General features: G+C 35.0%; 1 protein-coding gene across 1 annotated transcript in view; it reads left to right on the top strand.

Annotated features, from left to right (window-relative positions):
* LOC150105286 (diuretic hormone receptor-like) overlaps nt 1–21,380 on the top strand; it is a 100,914-nt gene that overhangs the window by 54,264 nt on the left and 25,270 nt on the right. The window contains exons 8-9 of the mRNA XM_090393924.1: nt 1,062–1,111; nt 10,513–10,521. Coding sequence (XP_090250050.1) covers nt 1,062–1,111; nt 10,513–10,521 — 59 coding nt within the window. The remainder of the gene's footprint in view (nt 1–1,061; nt 1,112–10,512; nt 10,522–21,380) is intronic.

Here is a 21,380-nt window from a genome sequence, read left to right on the forward strand (position 1 = left end):
GAATAATTGACAGGAGGTTTTTTAACGGAACAAAAGTACTCTTGCAAGTAGAATTTCAGAATGGTTGATGTTAATTACTCATTCTTAATCAAAGACCTACTGATATCAGCTGTAAGAGGGACTTTAAGAAATACTTTTTATACTAAAGTGTAGGTAAATTCTCGTATTTTATTTGTCTTCATTTAGCATGTACTTTAAGTGCTTAACTTCTGCTGACTTAAGCCAGGAAAGCTCTAATTTTTCATAAATTGTGTTTGCCTAATTACAATGAACAATTGCAATCCTAGTTTTTTTCTCTTCAAAAAATCCCAACATGAAAGACAATAATAGATCCAACAGAAAGTAAACCTTGGAGTGAAAACAGTACACGTTGGTCTCCTTTCTGCTATCTGCGTCATAAACTAGGGAGAAATTCATAACTTAAAAGTGGACTCGGTTCGTATATAGTAGAAACATACAAGCGTCGTGATTGAGAATCCGTTTTTTTTTTTAATCCACGCAGCGTGCATGGATTCAGATATCTTTCTTCTTTGAATAACTCCAAAGCTTGTAGTGGCAAATCTATATATATATATATATATATATATATATATATCGCAACCTAGCCATATAAACTAAACATTATAAAACGTAGAGAATCGAGAAGTGGCACTATGGAGCAGGAGTGGCGGCTCAGCGAGCAGTAAACCTGAAGACAATCAATCACGATTCGGCTAATGAATAAGCGTCGTTTTCTGTTTTTCAAATTCGCTCGTAAAAATATTTTCCTCTTGAAATTTTCTCCTCCTTCCACTTTATTGAAAATTAAATACTGAATATATTAGTATTTGAGAAATTAATCAAACTTCATGATCATGTTGTAGCTTATAACTTTTATGGTTTTCTGTGCATTATCCTTAATCAAAAATTAAAGATGTCAATTTAATCCTGAGTGATATATTTAAAAAGAAGTGAATTCGAGTATTATTTCTTTAAAATATTGACAACAATAAAATTACCCTGCACAGCAATACAATACCATGATATGATACATTTTTTTCATAATCTCTTTGCCACAGCAGGTTTCCCAGCAATTGTTGTTGTCCCGTGGGCCTCTATAAAATCTTATTTAGTACCCGCATTCGACGAAGATTACATTCCAAATAGGTTAGTTTTACACGAGGAACTGCATGTGGTGTGTTTTTATGTTTGTTTCTACTTGATGTATTCAATATAACTTAAAAACCTTTCATTTATAATCATTCATGTATTTTATTTGAAGTAAATCTAAATCTTACGTTAGTTGAATATATTTTGCTCGTCAAATGTCATTTATTTTTATACCCAAGACCACCTTCAACGTTGTCGTGTCAACATCTCAAACTTACGGGGATAGACAGACAGAGAAAACGGCCAGAAAACATGCATTTACTATTATTATTATTAAGAGAGACCTCCAAGGAGTCAGAGACTCATCGAGGGAGGACACATACTACAAACACCAGCTATCATACTTATTCTTGAATTCATTTACACTGCTTGTACTCACAACATCCAAAGGCAATCCATTCTAATCATGCACTACCTTCTGAGGAAAAAATCTAGTCTCACCCCCTTCTTAGCAGCCTTCATTCTCAGCTTCCAAGGATGCCCTCTTGTCCTTTCCCCACCCTCCATAAATTGCCATCAATTGTGAAATCCTGTATGACCCTTTCAGAAGTTTGTAAGTCTCAATCATATCACCCCTATTTCTCCTGTTTGCTAGTGTCTACACTCTACAAATTCTCAATCTGTCTTCATAATCAGTATTCCACAATCCTGATATCATTTTTAACATTTGTACTCTCCTTTGTAGTCTCTCCAACATTTGGATAGAATACAAAGAATGAAGAGAATACAATCCTTATATCATTTTTCAACATTTGTACTCTCCTTTGTACTCTCTCCAATATATCAGAATCACAACGGAAACCAGGAGACCAGACCTGCGCACAATAGTCCAAGTGAGGTCTTATCAAGGCCTTGTAAAGAGGCAAAATAACATCCTTATCTTTACATGTGAACGTTCATTTCAGCATTGCTATTATCTTTTGAGTTGTATTTGCAATCTTTTCCATATGGCCCCTGAACTTCAACTTCCTATCTATTAACACCCCAAGATCCCTAGCCTCATCAGTTCTTATAGCCTAACCCCACCAATATAATACGACATTAAATATTTAATCATGCTGAAGTGAATGACTTTACATTTACTGACATTGAACTGACACCCATTTTCCCATGCCCACAATTCCAGCCTATTCAAATCATTCTGCAAGTACTGCATATCAGCAGCATTTCTGATTACCCTACCTACCTTTGCATCAGAAAATAACTGTATGTCGCTTGTGAAATCCTTCCCATTTTCATTAATGTACAGATTGAATAACAGTGGACCAAGCACTGATCCTTGTGGTACACCACTTGTTACTTTTAACCTTGCAGACTCAGATCCCCCGTATACCACTTTTTGATATCTGTTAGTCAGCCATCCTCTTATCCATGCTAATATTGTATAACCCAAACTCCATTTTCTCCAATTTATGCAGCAGTCTGCAATGCTGCATTCTGCCAAAAGCCTTAGCAATATCCAGAAGTATCATGTTGTATCCATTCCCCTCGTCTAGCTCAATGGTTACATTGTTATAGAATGTGAGCAAGTTGCTAAAACATGACCTTCCCTTAGTAAACCAATGTTGTTCATTGCAACGTAGAGATTCACTGTCACCCCATTTCTGAATCCAGCGCTAACCAAATTTTCCAAAATCTTCACTACCATTCCTGAGATACTAATTGGTCGATAGTTCTTTGCACCACCCTTGTGCAATGGAATTACCATACATTCCTTCCATTCCTGCGGAATCTAATATTTTTATCTCTTTTTTTTAATTTAATTTATTTATTTTATTTATTTATTAATATTTATTTTAATTTTATTTAATTCCTGCGGAATTTAATAGATAGACGATACAATGTGGATAGCGGATGGTGTAGTTTTATGTAAATAGTCAACTAATTAGTGCAGAGTGGCTTCCTGTGATGATTCCATGGAGGTGTTAATAATAAAGTTTGCTTAGTTATACACATATCAAGTAACATAAATGCAAAATTTTATTTTCCGTTCGTAAAAAATGCTGAATTTTTGTTTGGTTCGCTTTGAAGTGTACAAAAGTCTTAGTTGCCTCTGTAGGACTTGCCGCAAAGTCCTGCAAGAGCCCAAATGCCTTCAGCCTTTGAGATTAATGCTATAAAACTTCATTAACTGCTTTTTTTTACTTTAATTAAAAGTTTTTATATCAAATTATACGTCAGGAAAACTTAACAGGATAAAAACATCCCTACGGTCAACAAGAAATAATTATTTTGATTATTTTAGAACATATGCTAAATGGCATAAGTGGCAATTTTTATACTTGGTGTATTGTTATACAAATTATGCATGGGAGGATTACTTGGCATGTTTTATAAATAATCAATATGAAATAATATTTCTAAGTAAGTACGACTGCTTCTTCATTTGACTGCTAAATCATGTACCTCCAAGTATGTTTAATATACTTATCGTTTTTGTATAAACAGAGGATGCAGTAACTGCATCGGAACAATTTAACTGTTTAAATTTTGAGTGGATGAAATGCATAATTGTTGAGGAAAGTCACTTTTTCACACCACTAGTGGCTTTTGCCATACATAAGAAACACCGGCTAAAATGTAACTGAAACATGTAAAAAAAAACGTTGATGCAACAAGAAGAACTAAAATGTGCACACATCTTTTCCAAGTAAAAAAATAAAGCGCTACATAAAAGTAATCCCGAATTTTTTCAACCAATAACGCCAAGTTTTCCACTGCAAGGATATTTACCTGGCTAAAATATTATCAAGACATATCTTCCAAAACAGAGGAAATTACAGTTTACAGAACTGCAATAAATTATAATCATTCAACTGTAAAGAAAATTTAGCTCTATCAGTTATCAGCAACTATCACAAGTACCAAGGTACACTGAATAATAGACATGCATACCTCCGTTCAGCTAGTTTGTAATTGTAGTGTCTGGTAACTGCCAATAGTACAATATGCAGAAAATAGACTATTTTTACAGTAAAAAAAAGCATTTGAGTACACATGCGCAATCAATACATGTGGTAATGGTTCAGTCTGTGAGTCGAAATTTTCTCTCTTGCACCCTTACGTCACTACACATTATATAGTGATAACGTATGACATTTTAAGAGTTAAATTACATGAGAACATCCATATTGGATTTTTCTTTCATGAGACTGTGCGTATTTGAGAGAGAGAGATGCCAAAGGAGAAATTAACTAATGATCACAATGTTATTTTGGGCGCCTCACTTGAATAAAACTTGATTTACGTTACATAATGAAATATTTACTGTGCATGGTGTAATAGCAGCTCTGCATTTTAAAGAATTGGAAGCGAACGCATACCCAGCTCTCATTTATTGAACTCCCACAAGAGAGTTCTTACAGATCTGATAACGGACAAGAGCTCTTGATTTCGATAAATATTTTATTTCTAAAATTCGCATTTGTGTAAGAGCTTCTCTGAAATATTAATTTCTTTCCTCCTAAATCTTTTCGGATGTTCCGACCAGGAAAATATATCTCAAACTGAGAAATATTTAGCATACTCATTTACCTCTTACCACCAGTTCAGAGTATTTTCGAAGCGATGACATAATAATCAAATTCTTGACATCGACAAGTTTCTTCCAAATTAATCTCCTGTTTGTCAGTACTCCAATATTGTCAGACCTTATGGTCTTCTAAGGCACATCAAACTGCATCGATTCACCTTGATCTTCCTCTGGTCCTTTTTCTGGTGTAAAATACGTATTTTACGAGTCTTTCCTCTTCCATTATATTTTAGATTAGTTGAGCTCTGCTCACACTTAACGTCATAACTTGTTTGGAATTAAGAATTTATTGTCATTTAAGTTGCTACCGGCACATCGCTTAGGTAGTTAATAGAGTACCTGCTATGTTAAGTACACTTCATTAATTTTATACGAAGTATAAAAATATTATACTTCGTATGGATTCATAGCATACGATAGTATGGAATTCCAAGCTGGTGAGGAATCTATCATACCACAATGAAACCTCTAATTTCCAATCAACATAAAGTAATTCAGATCTTAACTAGAAATAAAAAAACAGAGGTACTCTGAATGTGAACATAAACGGCAATGAATACTTTAGCACTAAACCAGATGTTTTCGTTATATTTTATGCCTTGTGTACTACAGTTCCCAAGTCACATAAAGAAGCACAATGCATAAACACTATCAACGTAGTAGCGCCGAAAATATTCATTAGCCTATTTAAATATTCAAAAGTGAGAAACTGCAGTTCTTGCTGTATGCAGATGATATTGTTCCTTTAAATAAAATCTGCAATTCAATTCCACGGTGATTTTCATACCAAATGTGGTATGAAAACGGTTAGGGGCCTGAAAACAGAATCAATTGCATCCAGCTTCAATAGAGAGCATAGAGTACAAGCAAAATACCAACCAATTAGGCATACGTTTTTAAGTTTACAAACTAAATATGGAAAAATATAACAGAAAAGGCAAAACTAAGAAAAACAAATCGATATATTCAAAATAGATCGATTTGTTTCTCACATATCTATGTGCTGGGTTAGAAATAAAACAGTAAACAGTAGCTAGAAAGCTATTTCGAGAAAAAATATCGAAGTGAACAGATAATAATTACAGCGTCATATTAAAAATGAAGATATTAGAAAGAAGTGACACTGTTAGCATTCAGAAATGTACATGGGTATGATCACTTAATCAGAAGGCGAGAAGTAAAGGGTAGTGAAACATGTGCCTGAAACCAGGTTGGTAGAAAAGACCCAGAGGAAAGCCACAATATAAGCGTATTCAGCATCAGTCTAGTACTACTACTGCTTTTGAAGAACAAACTGCAAGAACTGATATTGCACATGGTATGGAATTCTAAACATATTCTTTAACACAAGATGCGCTCTGCGAGTATCTTGGGTTCTTAAGAAATGCTCTTAATATGGGATTGTAATCCTATGCAAGTCATCTCTTTTTAAGAACTTGGAGAGAAATGGTTGATGTATCTATAAATATCGGTAATTTTTTGAATTGAAGCCGTTGAGAGCGGACTTTTGTTTTACAGCCGAAATTTCATGATGAATACACGTTTGTTATAAACAGACGTAATCGCTTGACAAAAATGTTTTGAATTAATCGGTTATTTTGGGGAGAAATTCGCATTGTAAAAGTCGTATGCGCACTTCGCAGCCTTTCCAGAAATTTCTGAATAGAATTCCGTACATAAATAGCACTTTGTCACCGACTACAATTCCTATCCACAGTTTCACAAAAAACAACATATTCTAATCCTCTTTTCCATTTGACAAATTTTGCAGGGACAAAATCATTCACCTTCCAAAATGCTTAAACATAGTAGTTTTAAAGTACAGCTTTTTTCTTGTTAAAAAAGAAAGAAAATTTACGTCTGTTTTCACTTATGTTAAAAGGTAACAGGAATCGCTCTCGAGAGGCCACACGTGAAACATTTTGAAGCCACTTAAGATTTTTAAATACGAGGGATGACGGTTTCACACAGGGAAATTAAACATTCGATACTAGGATTCCAATTCACAGCGTTGTCCATCAGTTACTTATTCTAATCCAAGATTGCTGTAAGTAATTAGACAAGATGTGACAAGACTTCTCGAATAACTTAGATATAACCATATCTGACATAGTCCTATTTTTCAGCCAAACATAGTCATAGTGTCTGTTTTGACCTTTGGAAAGTTTGCCTTCTTTTTCTTGTGTATCTTAGAATGCCATTCCCACATTTCTGTGTTAAAATCGTCCTGAAAAAAAAAGCCTAATTTGACAAAAAATATAAATAAAATGTGTTTCGGAGTTCATTATAAATAGATATTCATAAAAGCATTTTTCCTTTATATATATATACTACAGTATCCGCATTTGAACATTCCAAGGAACGTCCTTTCAATAAGGTAACAGTATTTGAGAAAAATGCAACAGTTAGCAGTTAGTATTCGTATAATGTTTTGGATTAAAATTAATTCAGGTAACGAACTGTAACTAGTTTTAAGTGCGTTGAACATAATACACTCAAAACTTAACTTTTATTATCAATAAAACTGTGGAAAAAATTAAGAAACGAAACTAATATTACTGACAAGAAGAGTTAAACGTCTTGGTATTGTTGCACTATGTATATAAAAATAGTAAGGAAATATAAACATAAATGGGTAGATGAAAGCGAAATGGGTAATTACTTATGAATGTAAATAAGAATCAACCAACGTACATCTTCTGCTAGCTAACCTGTTAGTTTTAAATCTTCGCTACCGAACTGTTCCTCGCCGTTCACTCATCTCCTATGTGCTCTAGCTTTCCGGACTGACTACATGAAACTGGCTTAGACACGCTTTTGCAGTATTTCACAGTTAATGCCATTGTCATCCTGGAGACATATATCCTGATCTGGGACTGAATTATTAATTCTGTTTATAGTATCGTTCACTTCATTAATAAGCAGAACAGTACCTTACTCCTACTTGTGATTTCTTAAGTACCGCTTAGACTAAGAGCGGTTTCTTGCAGTGCTTTATATGCATATTCTTTTTTTTTTTACTTTCTTCCTTCACCCAAAATACATTTTTGCCATCAGTCTCACCTACGAAAGATTATATACTTAAGATATTCATAGCAAAAGAAAAAGTGATAATTGCTGTTATCCCACCAAACACCACAGCAAATTGCAGAAATAGCTTGCTAGCCATAGAAAGCATCGGTGGTTTTATCAAAGAGCTAATGGTTTCTTTAGAAAATAATCCATTAACTCATTCCATCCGATGCATCTTCTCCTTAACGAGAAGCACTTCTGTAGCACAGTCGAGAGTCAAGACAATGGCGTGGTATTTGTCCTTCGTTTCAAGAGTCCTGCCTAGATGCACGACCATTAACCGAAATTTCATTTGCCGGTGTAATAGGTGGTGGTTGCACGGTTTTTAAAGTAGACAACAACCAGCAGGGACCCCCACCCTCCCTCACACACACACACACCGAGTAACAAACATAATGTACTGGCTTCATAGATTGTGGCTATAACTCCAACCAGTTCAACCAAAAGTTCCCAACTTTTATAAATCAGTGTCTTCCATGAATGTCATTCATGGAGCTACAGGTGATTATGAATAATGGAACACAAAACTACGAACTGATGCTCAGTTACATTTTCTTCCTACTACTGCTACAAACAATTATGTCAACAAGTGCTATAGCATTACGAGAAACGCTGTAGCTTTGGTTACTCTGTAAATGTTGGGGAGCACATACAGTTCACATCGAATTTCTTTCCCCGTATTAAAAAAAACACTAACATTCTGAACTTTATCCCTCACGTGAGTGACTCCATAATTCCAAAAAAAATTGAAATCGCGGAAGGATGAAGGAGAAGCGGCCATGAAGTTAGTCATTTTCTGCGCAACAACCTATTCAGAAAATGAATAGCTATAAATTAAGGTATCCTTAGACTTAGGTTAATAATTATCATCAGTTTAAAAAACTGACTATACTACTACCCCAAACATCAAGTTTCTTCCTCGTCTATGATCTCTTGTGCTTTTATGTGTCGAGATTTTGCCAAAGAGATTTCCATGGCGTCCTGTCCAAGGCTTGTTGTTTTGCTTCTTTCCAGTTAATTCCCTTCTTTTCCAATTTTCTTTAATTTCCTTTGCCAACCTTTCCTGGGCTGCCTATGTTTCTTTTTCCTATTTTCTGGCTTTCGTATACAGTTTTTGCTATTCTTCCTTCTTCCATTCGATTAAGATGTCCAAACCACCTCATTTGGGGTTGTGTTATGAATTGGTTCAGAGGTGCAACTTGAAGGCCGTCTCTTATAGTTAGATTTCTTATTCGGTCTAGTCTTGTTTTCTGTGCCACTTTCCTAAGATATTTCATTTCAACTGTTTGTAGTTTATTTGTTTCCTGTTGTTAAACACCAAGACTCGCAACTGTATATTAATGTTGATAGAAACACTGAACGGTACACTGCAATTTTGGTATACTGGGTAACTTCTTTCTTATCTAGGAGTGGGTCTTTCATTGCATAGAATAGCTTTGTTCCCCCCTCTTATCTTGTTGTTAATTTCTGTGTCTAGTCTACCATCTTCTTGTATATATGATCCCAAGTATTTAAAGGAGTGGACTTGTTCCAGTTGATGATTCTCTATTTTTATTGTGTGTTTTTGTTGGTTTCTAGATATGATCATTGTTTTAATTTTATTTATATTTATAGTCATATTCCTTTTCATTGTTTCTTCATATCAAATGTTGATGTTGTACTGCAAATCTTTAGTTTTTGTTTGGTATGCTTTTAAAATTTCATCTATTAATATTATGCAAAGAAGAAGGCTGAGGATACAGCCTTGCCTCACTCCTACATTTGTTTCAAATTCTTTTGATCTACAGGTTCTAACATAATTTCTGTTACTTTTGTAGAGGCTTTGTATGGTTGCTATTAAGTTATCTTGTATCTTGTTTTTCTTTAATGTTTGCCATAGTAAGTGTCTGGAAACTCGGTCAAAGACCTTTTCAAAATCTATAAGACATGAATGTAGTTCTTTTCCATATTCCAATGTTTTCTCTGATATTTTTCTAAGATTGAAGATAAGATCCTGCGTGCTTCTATTTTTTCGAAAGCCATATTGCATTTCGTCCAGTGTATCTTCTATTTGGTTCCTGAGCTTCTCTTCTAAAATATGGGCATACAATTTTCCTGGAACGCTTAAAAGTTAAATTCCTCTATGGTTTTCACATTTACGGTTATCTCCTTTCTTAAATATGTGATTTATTATTGCTACCTCCCAGTCTTTGGGAATAATTTTCTTTTTCCATACGACATTGAACAGGCGTAAAAGAAAATTTATCGCTTTCGTTCCTCAATTCTTTACCATTTCTGGTGTTATTTGGCATGGCCTGCTTATTTGCCCAGTTTTATTTTATGTATTGCTGCTAACAGTTCATTTGCATGAATTTCCTCACTTTGATCTTTTATTTTGCTAGCATGTCTTGCTCTTAGGGTTCTATGTTTTCCATGTCCTGCATCTTCCAATAATTCTGGAAGTACTGTTTCCATCTTTCCATGATGTCTTCGGAATTTGTAGCTTTCCATCCTTATTTTTGATAAGCTTTATGGGGCATTCTTTCTCTGACCTTATTCTTCTTTTGATTTCAAGGATTTGAAGAGCTTTTGATTTCCTTTAAAAGTTTGTTCTAAAGTATGTCCAAAGTGTTCCCAGCATTTTCTTTTCTCTTCTTTCACTAAGGTTTTAACTTTATGTCTTTGGTTGTTGTATAGTTCTCTATCAACCTGAAGCTTTGATGTTATGTGTCTCTTCCACAATTGCTTTTTCTTCTTAATTTCTTCTTTTAGTTCTTCAGTCCACCAGAGTGTTTTATCTTTCTTCTGTTTATTATTTAACGATACACCACAAATGTCTTTGTTTGTTTCGAGAAAAAGAGTTTTGAACCTGTACCATAGGCTTTCTACATCTTGGTCTTCATATATCTCTTTTTCTACTTCTTTCATCTTCTCTTCTATTTCACTTTTATACTCAATGGCTGTTTCTTCTTTCTTTAGTTTGTAGTTCTTTATCTTAAGATCTATATCCTTGCTACTTTTTCTAATTTTTCAACTTTTATTTTAGGGATCGTTTCCAATACTAATAAGTAGTGGTCACTGCCTATTCCAGGACCTCTATAGACTCTTATGTTTTTAGTATACTTCCAGTACGATCTGCTTATGATGGTATAGTCAATTATCGATTTTTCAATTCTACTGCGCTCTTTCCTGGTAAACTTTTGATTTCTTTATGCTTGAATATAGTATTCGCTATTACTAAATTATTTATAAGGCAAAGATTTATTATTCTTTCTCCATTATTATTCCGGGTTATTTCTCCTTGTGATCCCAACACTTGTTTCGTTACCTCGTCTACTGGATTCCCTACCCGGCCATTAAGGTCTCCTAGTAGAATGATATGCCCCTGAACTTCAATTGCTTTTTGTAAGAGTTCAATTTTGTACCTAAAACACATTGAATTGTCACATCCTTACACCTACAGATCAATTTGATGACGTATGCACATAAAACTCATTGAGTACTAACAATTGGAACTGAAAAATATTTGCTAAAATGCTAGCACTGTTGTGAAAACGCTATAATCAACTCTCAAAACATACATACTCGTACATACAGATTATACAAACACATAATTCGTTCTGCCAAATCTTCAAACAAAATAGAGCGACTCGAAGCTTAGAAAAGTTTCACTGGTATCCATACGACATTTTTTCCTCTTCTATGGTTAATTAATTAGCAATAAAGAAACATAAAAATGTTTCTAAAAAGCAATATAAAATATGATTTAATCAATTCCATTTTAAAGTTCATTATCAATTTTAGAGTTCAGTTTTTACTGCAAATCTCAGTTTATTAACCCGATGAATGAAATGAATATTTTATTGCTCAAAACAGCCTTTTTAGGACTCTAAGAGCTGAATAATTTATGGTATACTGAACATCGTGTATTTTGCGTAAACTCTCGTAATTCCATCGCAGTTAGGAGACAATGTCAAGCGCAATAATTAAGTTTCGTTGAAGAGAATGCAATTTTCTAACTTACTAAAATAAATGCATTTTATCTTCCTTCTAAATGGTTCCTTAACTTAGCTCTTAAGATTCTCTCTATTTTAATTCCACTTAATATAAACTCTGTAATTCTACATTTATATATATAAGGTCAGACTTCATTTCTAATTTCCATTACGTTAAATCTACAGAATGAAAGACTACATTAGATTCGATTCTAGTCAACTGACGGAAGTGATGTCAGATTTTTTTTCATCCAGTTCCAGATGTAGTCAATTACAGGAAGAGAAGTTTTTGTTTTTTTTTACCGTGGAAGATGTACATAAATGAAAGTTGGGAAAATATCCCCTGCCTCTTATACAGGGTGTCCCAAAATTCACGCAAGATTTAAATTTAGCGCCATTTGTGCGGTAAAGTGTTGCCAACGATAAAAAAAAAAAGACAGCGTGGTAGCTGACAGTTCAGGGTTATTAAAAATGACCACACACAGCGAAGAGAGTTCGTTGAATGGATTATGGAACAACAACAAGTGGATGCTTATTTTTCAAACAAAATCATATTCAGCGATGAGGCTCATTTTCATCTTGATGGCTTCGTTAATCGACAAAATTGTCGCATTTGGGGTTCAGAAAATCCACGAGTGATTGTTGAGAAACAAATGCGTCCACAACGTGCCACTGTTTGTTGCGGATTTTGGGCTGGAGGCATCATCGGTCCATTCTTCTTCGAAAATGCGGCTGGTAAGGCAATAACAGTTAATGGTGCTCGCTATCGCGACACTATAATCCAGTTTTTTATGCCTAAATAGCAAGATATGGATGTGGACGACATGTGGTTTCAACAAGACGGTGCCACATGCCATACATCCCGAGAAACAATTCAATTATTGCATGAGTCATTTCCTGGTCGTGTAATTTCCCGTTTTGGTGATCAGAATTGGCCGCCCAGATCATGTGACTTAACGCCGTTGGACTTTTTTCTTTGGGGTTTTTTGAAGTCTAAAGTTTATGCCAACAAGCCCACGACCACCCACGCCTTGAAGGAGGAAATGGAGCGCTGTATCAACGAAATTCAACCACATTTATGCAAAATGGTCATGGAAAATTTCGACAAAAGAGTGCGTATGTGCCAGCAAAGCCGTGGAGGCCATTTACCCGATATGCTATTCCATGCATAACCCTATACTGTATACTTTATGAATCAATAAGAAATTACAATTTTTAATTAAAAACCTGTGTTTTCTATCAAAATTACTTCTTGCGTGAATTTTGGGACACCCTGTAGTTCTAGAATGTCTCGGGAATGCACTCAGCATCAGTGATGTTGATGACAGATGCAGATGGAGGCTGATTGAAAAACGTTGGGCTAAGGAGTGCTTGTCTGGAAGAGAAAGTTAAATCATTAGATGATGTTTTTTCATCTTTCAAGGAAGAATAAGCTGGATGGATGGTAAGATTTCTTTAACAGGTGTAGGAGTGAAAAGGAAACAAATACGAGCTTTTCTTTCTGCAAACAGACGCACCGACTTGGAAACGCATGCACATATTGACATAGGTGTTCTGCTGACAGTTGGCAAAAGAGATAAATGACATCTCATATACGCAGGTGGAAAGGTATTAAGGAAGGTGACATCTCATTATTAAAAATCGAACAACCTATAATTTTGGAAATATTCGTAGAATAGAACAATTTCGCACATTGTAGCCCAAATTTGTACTCGCTTTATACAAATGACAGTATGAATCCTAACCACGAAAGATTGTAAACAATAGCACATTAGTTCCGGGAATGGGCAATTCAAGGGACATCCCGATTTTAATTTTCACTTTCCAGTTATCGTCTGATCGCTCATATACACGGATAAAAATACTATTAACCATTTAATACAGTTCTGTTGCTTAATTAATCAGATTAACCAGATGCTTAATTAAATCTGCTTCTGACATCTCATAAAAATTGCACAAAAAGTAAATAGCAGTATTGAAGACGTTTTAGATGTAAATGAATAATTAAAATAAATCGATATAAATTAAAAGTAAATTAATATCAAGTAAACTAGAAATAGCAATGCGCACAGCACTCGAAAACACCACAATGAGAAATTAAAATTCCGATTTTAATGGAAGTGCTTCAGTAAGCACGATTCCTTTGTAAACCAAACGGTATGGCAGTTTATGCTTTTCTTTGAACAATTCCTAGTCTTAATTCTGTGACTAGCAATCATTTCACAGTTTAAGGAATAATTTAAATGTGAATTACACTTTTTAGTGAGTCAGATATGAGTATACTAATTTAGAGAGAGGGGATGATTTAATTCGAAAATATTGAGAAACTGAAATACACGAGGTCAAAATCGTCGGGTTAACATTTTCGATTCTTCAATCTTTACACTGGATGTTTGTTTCTTTAAATTAAGAAACTTATGAAGCAATAGGCCTTCATTTATTCATTTCTGTCGATATAGTTCGCCCACCGTTTGTAGGTCTCTGCTTGGCGTCTTGACAAGAATAGTCGATTCGTGCTGAAGGGGAGAAAGAAATGAAGGATGTACGAATTGGTCGCCAACACGCAAAATCATGTGCTTTATAGGTAAAATTTTCCAACTGTTATACAAGCAACATAGTTAACTACAATAATCATAAAAGAGAAATTAATTTTCCGACCTGTAATAATAAACAACTCATCCCACAATACGGATTGATTACCCTATTATCGGAATGGATTCTCCTTTTTCTGACCTGAGCAGAAGTATCGAGGGATCTCTAATCGGTGGGCGAACTATACTAACGTTTTGTACCGACTTTAATAAGATAATTACTAAAATTACTTGAAACAGTTTTGGCTTCATTTATCAAGGAATTTGTGCCCAAATACTTTGTGTGTTTCGGTATTCTGTTTATATTTTCGAAACGAATTTAATTACGTCGCAGTTTATCTGCATATCAGCACATCGCTTCGTTCTTTATTGACATTTAACTCATACTACAGCTCTCTTTATTTTTAGTTAGCATGATTATTTATGTCATGCCATTACTTAATAAAAAGAAATTATACCGGTATAACTTACATGAATACTTATCTTACGTATCTATTCGTTTGCAAATGCCTTTTCTTACGACCACGTTTTTTTTTTCTTTCAGATCTCTTTCAGTTCTTCTTTCGTTTAAGCACAGCACACTTTGTTCTTGAAACATTCACTTTGAAAGGTAGGTCCGTCATTTCGTACCTCACTATTTCTCTTTCTATCTTAATCCAAATTTTGGAAGGGTGCATTTAGCAATGAAGATTATTTTCGGGTCGAGTTTCCCGTCAGTTTCAATCCATTCATAGCTAACACTCCGTTTACTTCACAACAATATTTATTTTCATAGCGAACAAAAACGTATAGGCTCTAAATGAAGCCCTGCACATGATAATAATCATGTAAATCACTTCAATAAATGCGTTCTTATCGAAAGTTGTTCACATCGTTTATTCACTGTGATATTCATTGCAGCTTATTCACAAAAACAGAACACTTAAATCAAGAAACGGCATTAGGATATTACAGTGATACTTATAATTTCAATAATCTTTCGAAAGCTGTTCACTTCTTAAGAGCCTTCTCATCGGTAAACAAAGCAAGTTGTTTAAACACACGCCATTACTTAACGTGTCAAAAATTATTTAGCAATCTGGGTTAATCATGCAGTATCGCAATATTAAAATTAACGAGTAAAATATTATACTGAACTTGTACCATCTCAAAAAAGCCGCACTTATACGCATACAAATCTTTTCCACTCTTCAAAATATGAAGGGACCATTTCGAAGGGGAGAGGTTAAATAGTCATCCGGAACTAGATAGTATTTGAATATAATGAATAAAATTTCCTGATGTTTATAATGAGAAGTGGAATCCTTATATTTTCATTAATCGTAAATTTCAGCAAAATAAGTTTACTGTTGTGCTAGCAGATTTACGACAAGCAGTTACTTGAAATATTTCTTCCATCCTAAGAGTGTTGACCTCAGCATTGAATTGATCTATCTTCTACTATAATAAGAAGTGTAGTTTTAATATGGAGGCAACGCCATAATGCTTCTTGTGCGAAACGTTGCATCAAAATGGTACTTTCGTTTTGCTTAAACCTAATATGGATAAAATATAAGATTATTTTTATTCCATTAAGGAGATATAAAATCTCAGATAATTTGAACTCTAATTCATAGTTTTTAATATGCACCCTTTTTCTTCCTCTATACTAAATTCAAAAATAAACATCAATTACCTATTCTCCCCACAAATTTCCACTCATGGCTGATGCGTTCTTAGCTGAGATCAGCTCAGTTGAAAATCTCTGAAAAAGGCGCTTATAGTATGGTGTTGGACTCTTTTGCCTATAGCCGATACACTAGGAAAACGTAAATGGGGTTGTTTAGAATTATGGCCGAAGCAGACAAGCCTATGAGACAGTGTATTGTCTGCTAATTTAACAGTGTTTCTTCTGGATATTTTGCCGGCTGAGAATCCTACGTTTCTCTGGATAACAAATCTCCCCGCACCCTCGTATGAGGTCGACTAACTCACCTTCTGCTAAAAGCCTTTATAATGGTTCGTCACATCAGAGATAAGATTCGAATTAAGGTCTTTTCAAACAACTCAATATGAAGTCATCGCTTTTAGTAGGGAAGTATCCATGAAGTTATTTCATTCACAAAACTCTAGCTTGCGAGATATCACGATTGTTCTGCTTATGCTTGATAAAATATAAACATTTAGTGAATTACGAGTACAGAATTTTGACTTCAGTTTTTATTGTTCTGTGTTATGGAAATAATTTATTCTTTCGTTGATGGTTCGCCCATAAGCATTTGTTACAGTAATAAAAACGGTGACGTATACTTTCGACGAACATTTCCAATTCATGTTGTAGATAATTTTCATCTCCCCACGTGTGAGACTCCCATTTTTCTTATTGTCCGCTTGAAGTCGGTTGATAAAACACCATGTTTGATTCTATAGAATAGGAATTTCTGAATTATCATCCTTAGCCCATCATCTGTACTAATGTGCTATAACTACAGTCTTTTGTCAGTCGGAGTATTTTACACAAGCACACACAGGTTTCATCCATTCATCGTGAAGCGTTTGAAATCAGTATAGCACAAGAGCAATGTTGATCAAACAGGAAAAATCAGGACACCACAAAATCCTGACTCATACGCAAAGTAATGGCAAGTACATTTTAAAGAATCAGCTGAATTTGTCCACTTATACTTTAGTTTGAAAATCCATGCAGCATAACGGAACAGGGAAAAAAAAATTGTCCACATGGAACCTGTGTAGATTAGAAGCACAGATATGGGAGATGAAATGGACAATATTGACTATTAATAACTACTTACATTTATTTAGAAATGTTGTTTTACTTTATCTAATGAGACTATCCGATAGAAGCTGAAGTTGGAAGGACAGCCATAAACTAGGATAAAAATAACAATAAAAAAATTGTTTAATCGGTATGATACCATTGACGATGAAAAATGAAAACATACTTAACTGTTTTGATTTTTTGCAGATTAGAAAAACGGAGAATATCGTGCTTTAAACTGTGGAATAAGATCTCTCTTCCCCCAGTAGATGCTGAAAGAATTCTGCACAGACGAAGTGCACTATATTCAGTCTTTTCAATGTTGGTTTGCCGTTAGGAAGTACATGTCGTTTTTGAAATTTAGAAATAACTATTTGAAAATATAAAAACTGCCCTATTTCGATATTTTTCATGATTTTGCATCTTAGCATTCGGTTGGGTTGATTTACGGTTGAAGAAAGTAAGACCATGTGCTCAGCATATGATCGTGAGGTGCATGGGTTTCAACCGGTTTGTCCGTTCTTCGTGAGGAGAATCCCTGCTCACTCACATTCACTAGAAAAGCCTTCCTTTCTTTTATGTTTCTCGAGCCCAGGAGAATTCAACCGAGCCAATGATATTCTCGCTATCCACAGGAAATCTTATACTGCCACAAAAATGTACGTATGATTTATCAGGCTGTTTCTTAAAAGCCGCAAAGTTTAAATGTTTTGAATTCGTAAGAGGCACCTGTTCAGTTTTCGAAACATTAAGTAAAAACTCTGGGAATTTTTGAAACGATTTAGAATATATTTAGGGGATGGCTACGGTTAGTTTCTAATAATGCTCCCAATAAAATTACGTTCCCGGAGAAGAAAATCATCTCTCTAGCAATGTCAGCGAGAGATGCTGTAGCTTTTCCATCACACTAATTTGAAAACTATCCCAGGCCGTCTATGATTTTTGAAACTTCTTGAACAGGATTATTTTTGTTCCTGTGAAAGGTCAATTTGAAAGCAGTACTACAGATTGCCGAACTATTTCAAGAACAGCAAGACAACCACAACAGGTCTTCGTTCATCTTTCGTTCGAGGTGGATTCAGGCTCCATTTATCGATCCAGTATTGGAAGAAGTAATGTGGAAGCACATCTATTTATCACAAATATCCCATTTTCAATCCTTCACCCGAAATGAGAATCGAAAGACAAGTCGATAAACGATATCTTTCCCTGGAATGTTCTCCAGTATTTTACCATCCAAGTGATTTGTTAAAAGGACATCTTCTTTAAATTCCATTCTTAGGCCTTCGGCAATTTTCTTTCTACTTTTTCTACTTACTTCGTTGACGAACGAAGGAAGGAATGACGTTGTGATCCGCGAGATCTTGGCATGGGTTTTTAATTGACGAGATTAGTATCATCACTAAGTTTGGCAACGTCAAGGCTAGCCGCCAAACTAACAACTAATAATTTTTCATCCAAGCTTCGGCCGTGATCCCGAAGTCGATGGCTTGACTTCTTAATCACAAGAATCGTTTTCTCCTCACTTTTAGATGACAAAGACGTCAAAGTAACCTGCTGAAAGCTATTAAGCTTCTCTTCATTTTCTCTTCTCTTTCTAAAATTTTCTTCTCGCTTCCTGCAGCTTCTTTCTTTGCAAGTGCCCGTCTTTACTTCCATTTCCCTTCTGTGCCAACAGGTATTCCTTGACTTCTGGAATTTTTATCCTATCCTAGGCATTGCCATGAGCTATCAAAGAAATCTTCAAGATTTTCTTTCCACTTGCTTTCCTTCTTAATTAACACCTATGAATTCTTCGCCTTGATCTTGGTTAAGATTTTCTTTCTCTAAATACGCCTTCGACTTTATCCCCGACATGTTTTTTTCAAGTTCGTAGGTATTCTTGCCTTCTCCCAGATCGTCAAAACATCACGAGCCGTGGAATGGACTACTTCCCTTGTTATTTGTTCAATTTCCTTTTTCTAATGAAAAACAACCCCATTAATTCTTTTGTGGAAGGGAGTTTTGAGTCGGGCAACGAGGTTGGTCCAATAAGCCATATTTCCGTTGTCTTCCGGTAGCGATGGCTGCTTGCCGATGTACTTGCCATTTTTATAATTTAAATGAAGACTTTGTAACAAGCTCTGTTATAATTACGCGAATACGCACAGAAAAAAAAAGCAGCTTGAAAATTCAGGAGTGTACTTGTTCGTGTTCCGAATATGCACGTTGTAGTTCGCTTATTATGCTTTCAATATGCAAACGATAACAAGCCATCAACTAGCCCTAAACATTTAGATTTGTTTAAAAATTTTACTAAATTTTTACATATTATATAAATCAAAATTAAAGGGCGATTCATAGAAAAAAACTAAATTTTAAAAATAAGGAGCACCCTAATATTTACTTAGAAATTACATACAGAAGCAACTGGAGAACAATTCATTTGATGACATTTCAAGTCAATCATTTTTCTTCGGAAGAACTGAATATTTTTCAGTGCCAAATATGTTTAGTGTGTCCCACGGTTAAAAAAAATTAACTAGTTCTATGCCTGGCGTCAAGTGAATAATTGACGTGCTTTTGTAAATAATACTGTATTTTCGTACGTACTAAAATTTGAAATGACAAATATTACTGAAGATTACATGTGAATAGTCAAGAATTATATTCCTAAGCAAGTAAATATGAAAAGTATTATCTGAGGCCACCAGGGAGTCAAGGAATTATCGAGGGAGGCTATAACCAGCTGTCATATCTTCCCTTAAATTCATTCACTGCATAATCGTAAATAAAGTATGTTTCTCACCTACGCTTCCATTTTTTAATCGGAATCCTACCACCTAAACTTGCAGACTTATAGCGCAATAGCACAGGGTCAGCTAATCGGTAGATAATCCGCAAAACCCTGCTCTTATGTAGGCAAGCTGGCAATTAGTAAATTAACTGATTACTTCGATTATTAGTAATATTAGTAATTTAATAACAAACAATTTCGGCAATTCTGCCGAAACAAATCCCATTTCGGCATATAGATATATTACGTATGCACTCAGCCAACTTAAAATTCCTGAAATGATACAAATTACATTTTAGGTATTTTCGATTGGGCGGATTCAATACGTAGTGCATTCGCTGCAGATGCCAAAATAAAAAAAAGGTATTGAAATGTTTTTAGTTCAACTTTTTCCGATCGGTCAACACCAATGAACAATCCCGGGATCTTCTTTGCAACTAAAATCGTCCGATTTATATCAAAATTTGAAACGATTCGACAAATTGTAGAAACGATTTCATTGCAATTAGAATTTAGCAAAATAGATCGGATTTTTCAATGTGAATACAAATTGCACATTTAGGACGGGATAAAAGCAACGCATTAAGCGTTTAGGTATCGTTCGAACCGCACTTAATGATATTCATCGGGGAAAAAAAAAGGATTCATCGGGTACAGTTTCCTTTCCTCTGTTCTACAACAGAACATGTTGGGTGGTACTACTATAAGACGACAGTTGTTGAACTCTATAAAAGGAGTAATCAGTTGCCGCCACTTGAAAATATCTATTTACATTGAAACGCTGTTAAAAATCAAATCAAACTTACGGATAAATGTTAACTTATTTTCAACTAGAAGGTGAATGTTAGAGCTGTGAACAACAGCAAAAAGTCATAAAAAAGCGCAGACTCCCGATTGAATATGGGGTCCCTCGAGGTGCAATATTATCGTCTGCTCTTTTCAAATGATATTCCAGATCTGTCCACACATATAGATATATTATTATTATTTAACACCTCCAGGGAGTCCAGAGACTCATCGAGGGAGACTGTGCTTACAGCATCGAACGATTGAACCCCTTCCAACTACTAACCGCGCTCAACCTTGCTTAGCTTTTTTTTTGCGTGAGCCATTAGTAGCAGTGGCTCTACCAATCGACCAACCTTTGCTGGCGAATCAATATGCAGATTGTCTCTCTTGGTTAAAATGCGCTGGAGTTTTTAAACAAGTACAACATAATTTTGGCACCGCACCTTTCGTGTTCCTCCCCAGATTGAGTTTTTTTGTTTCTTCGTTTTGTTCCCCAGGTTGAAACTACAGCTTCTAACGAGAGAGATGTGAGATACAGTTCGAATCGCTGAACACGATCTGAAAATAAGAAGACTGGTATTCATTTCCACCTATGAAAAAATACTGTGTATCATCATCATCACATTCCTGCCATGTATCTTAAGGGGTGTAGAAGATATGATAGCACTACATGAAAAATTTACATCATTGCTAACTACGTATTTTCCTCCACATCAGTCTGTTACTTGTCAAGACTCCA

Source organism: Typopeltis vanoorti, chromosome 6 (assembly GCF_054136105.1).
Source record: "Typopeltis vanoorti isolate ZY-2024b chromosome 6, IOZ_Tvanoo_1.0, whole genome shotgun sequence".
Taxonomy (NCBI): domain Eukaryota; kingdom Metazoa; phylum Arthropoda; class Arachnida; order Uropygi; family Thelyphonidae; genus Typopeltis; species Typopeltis vanoorti.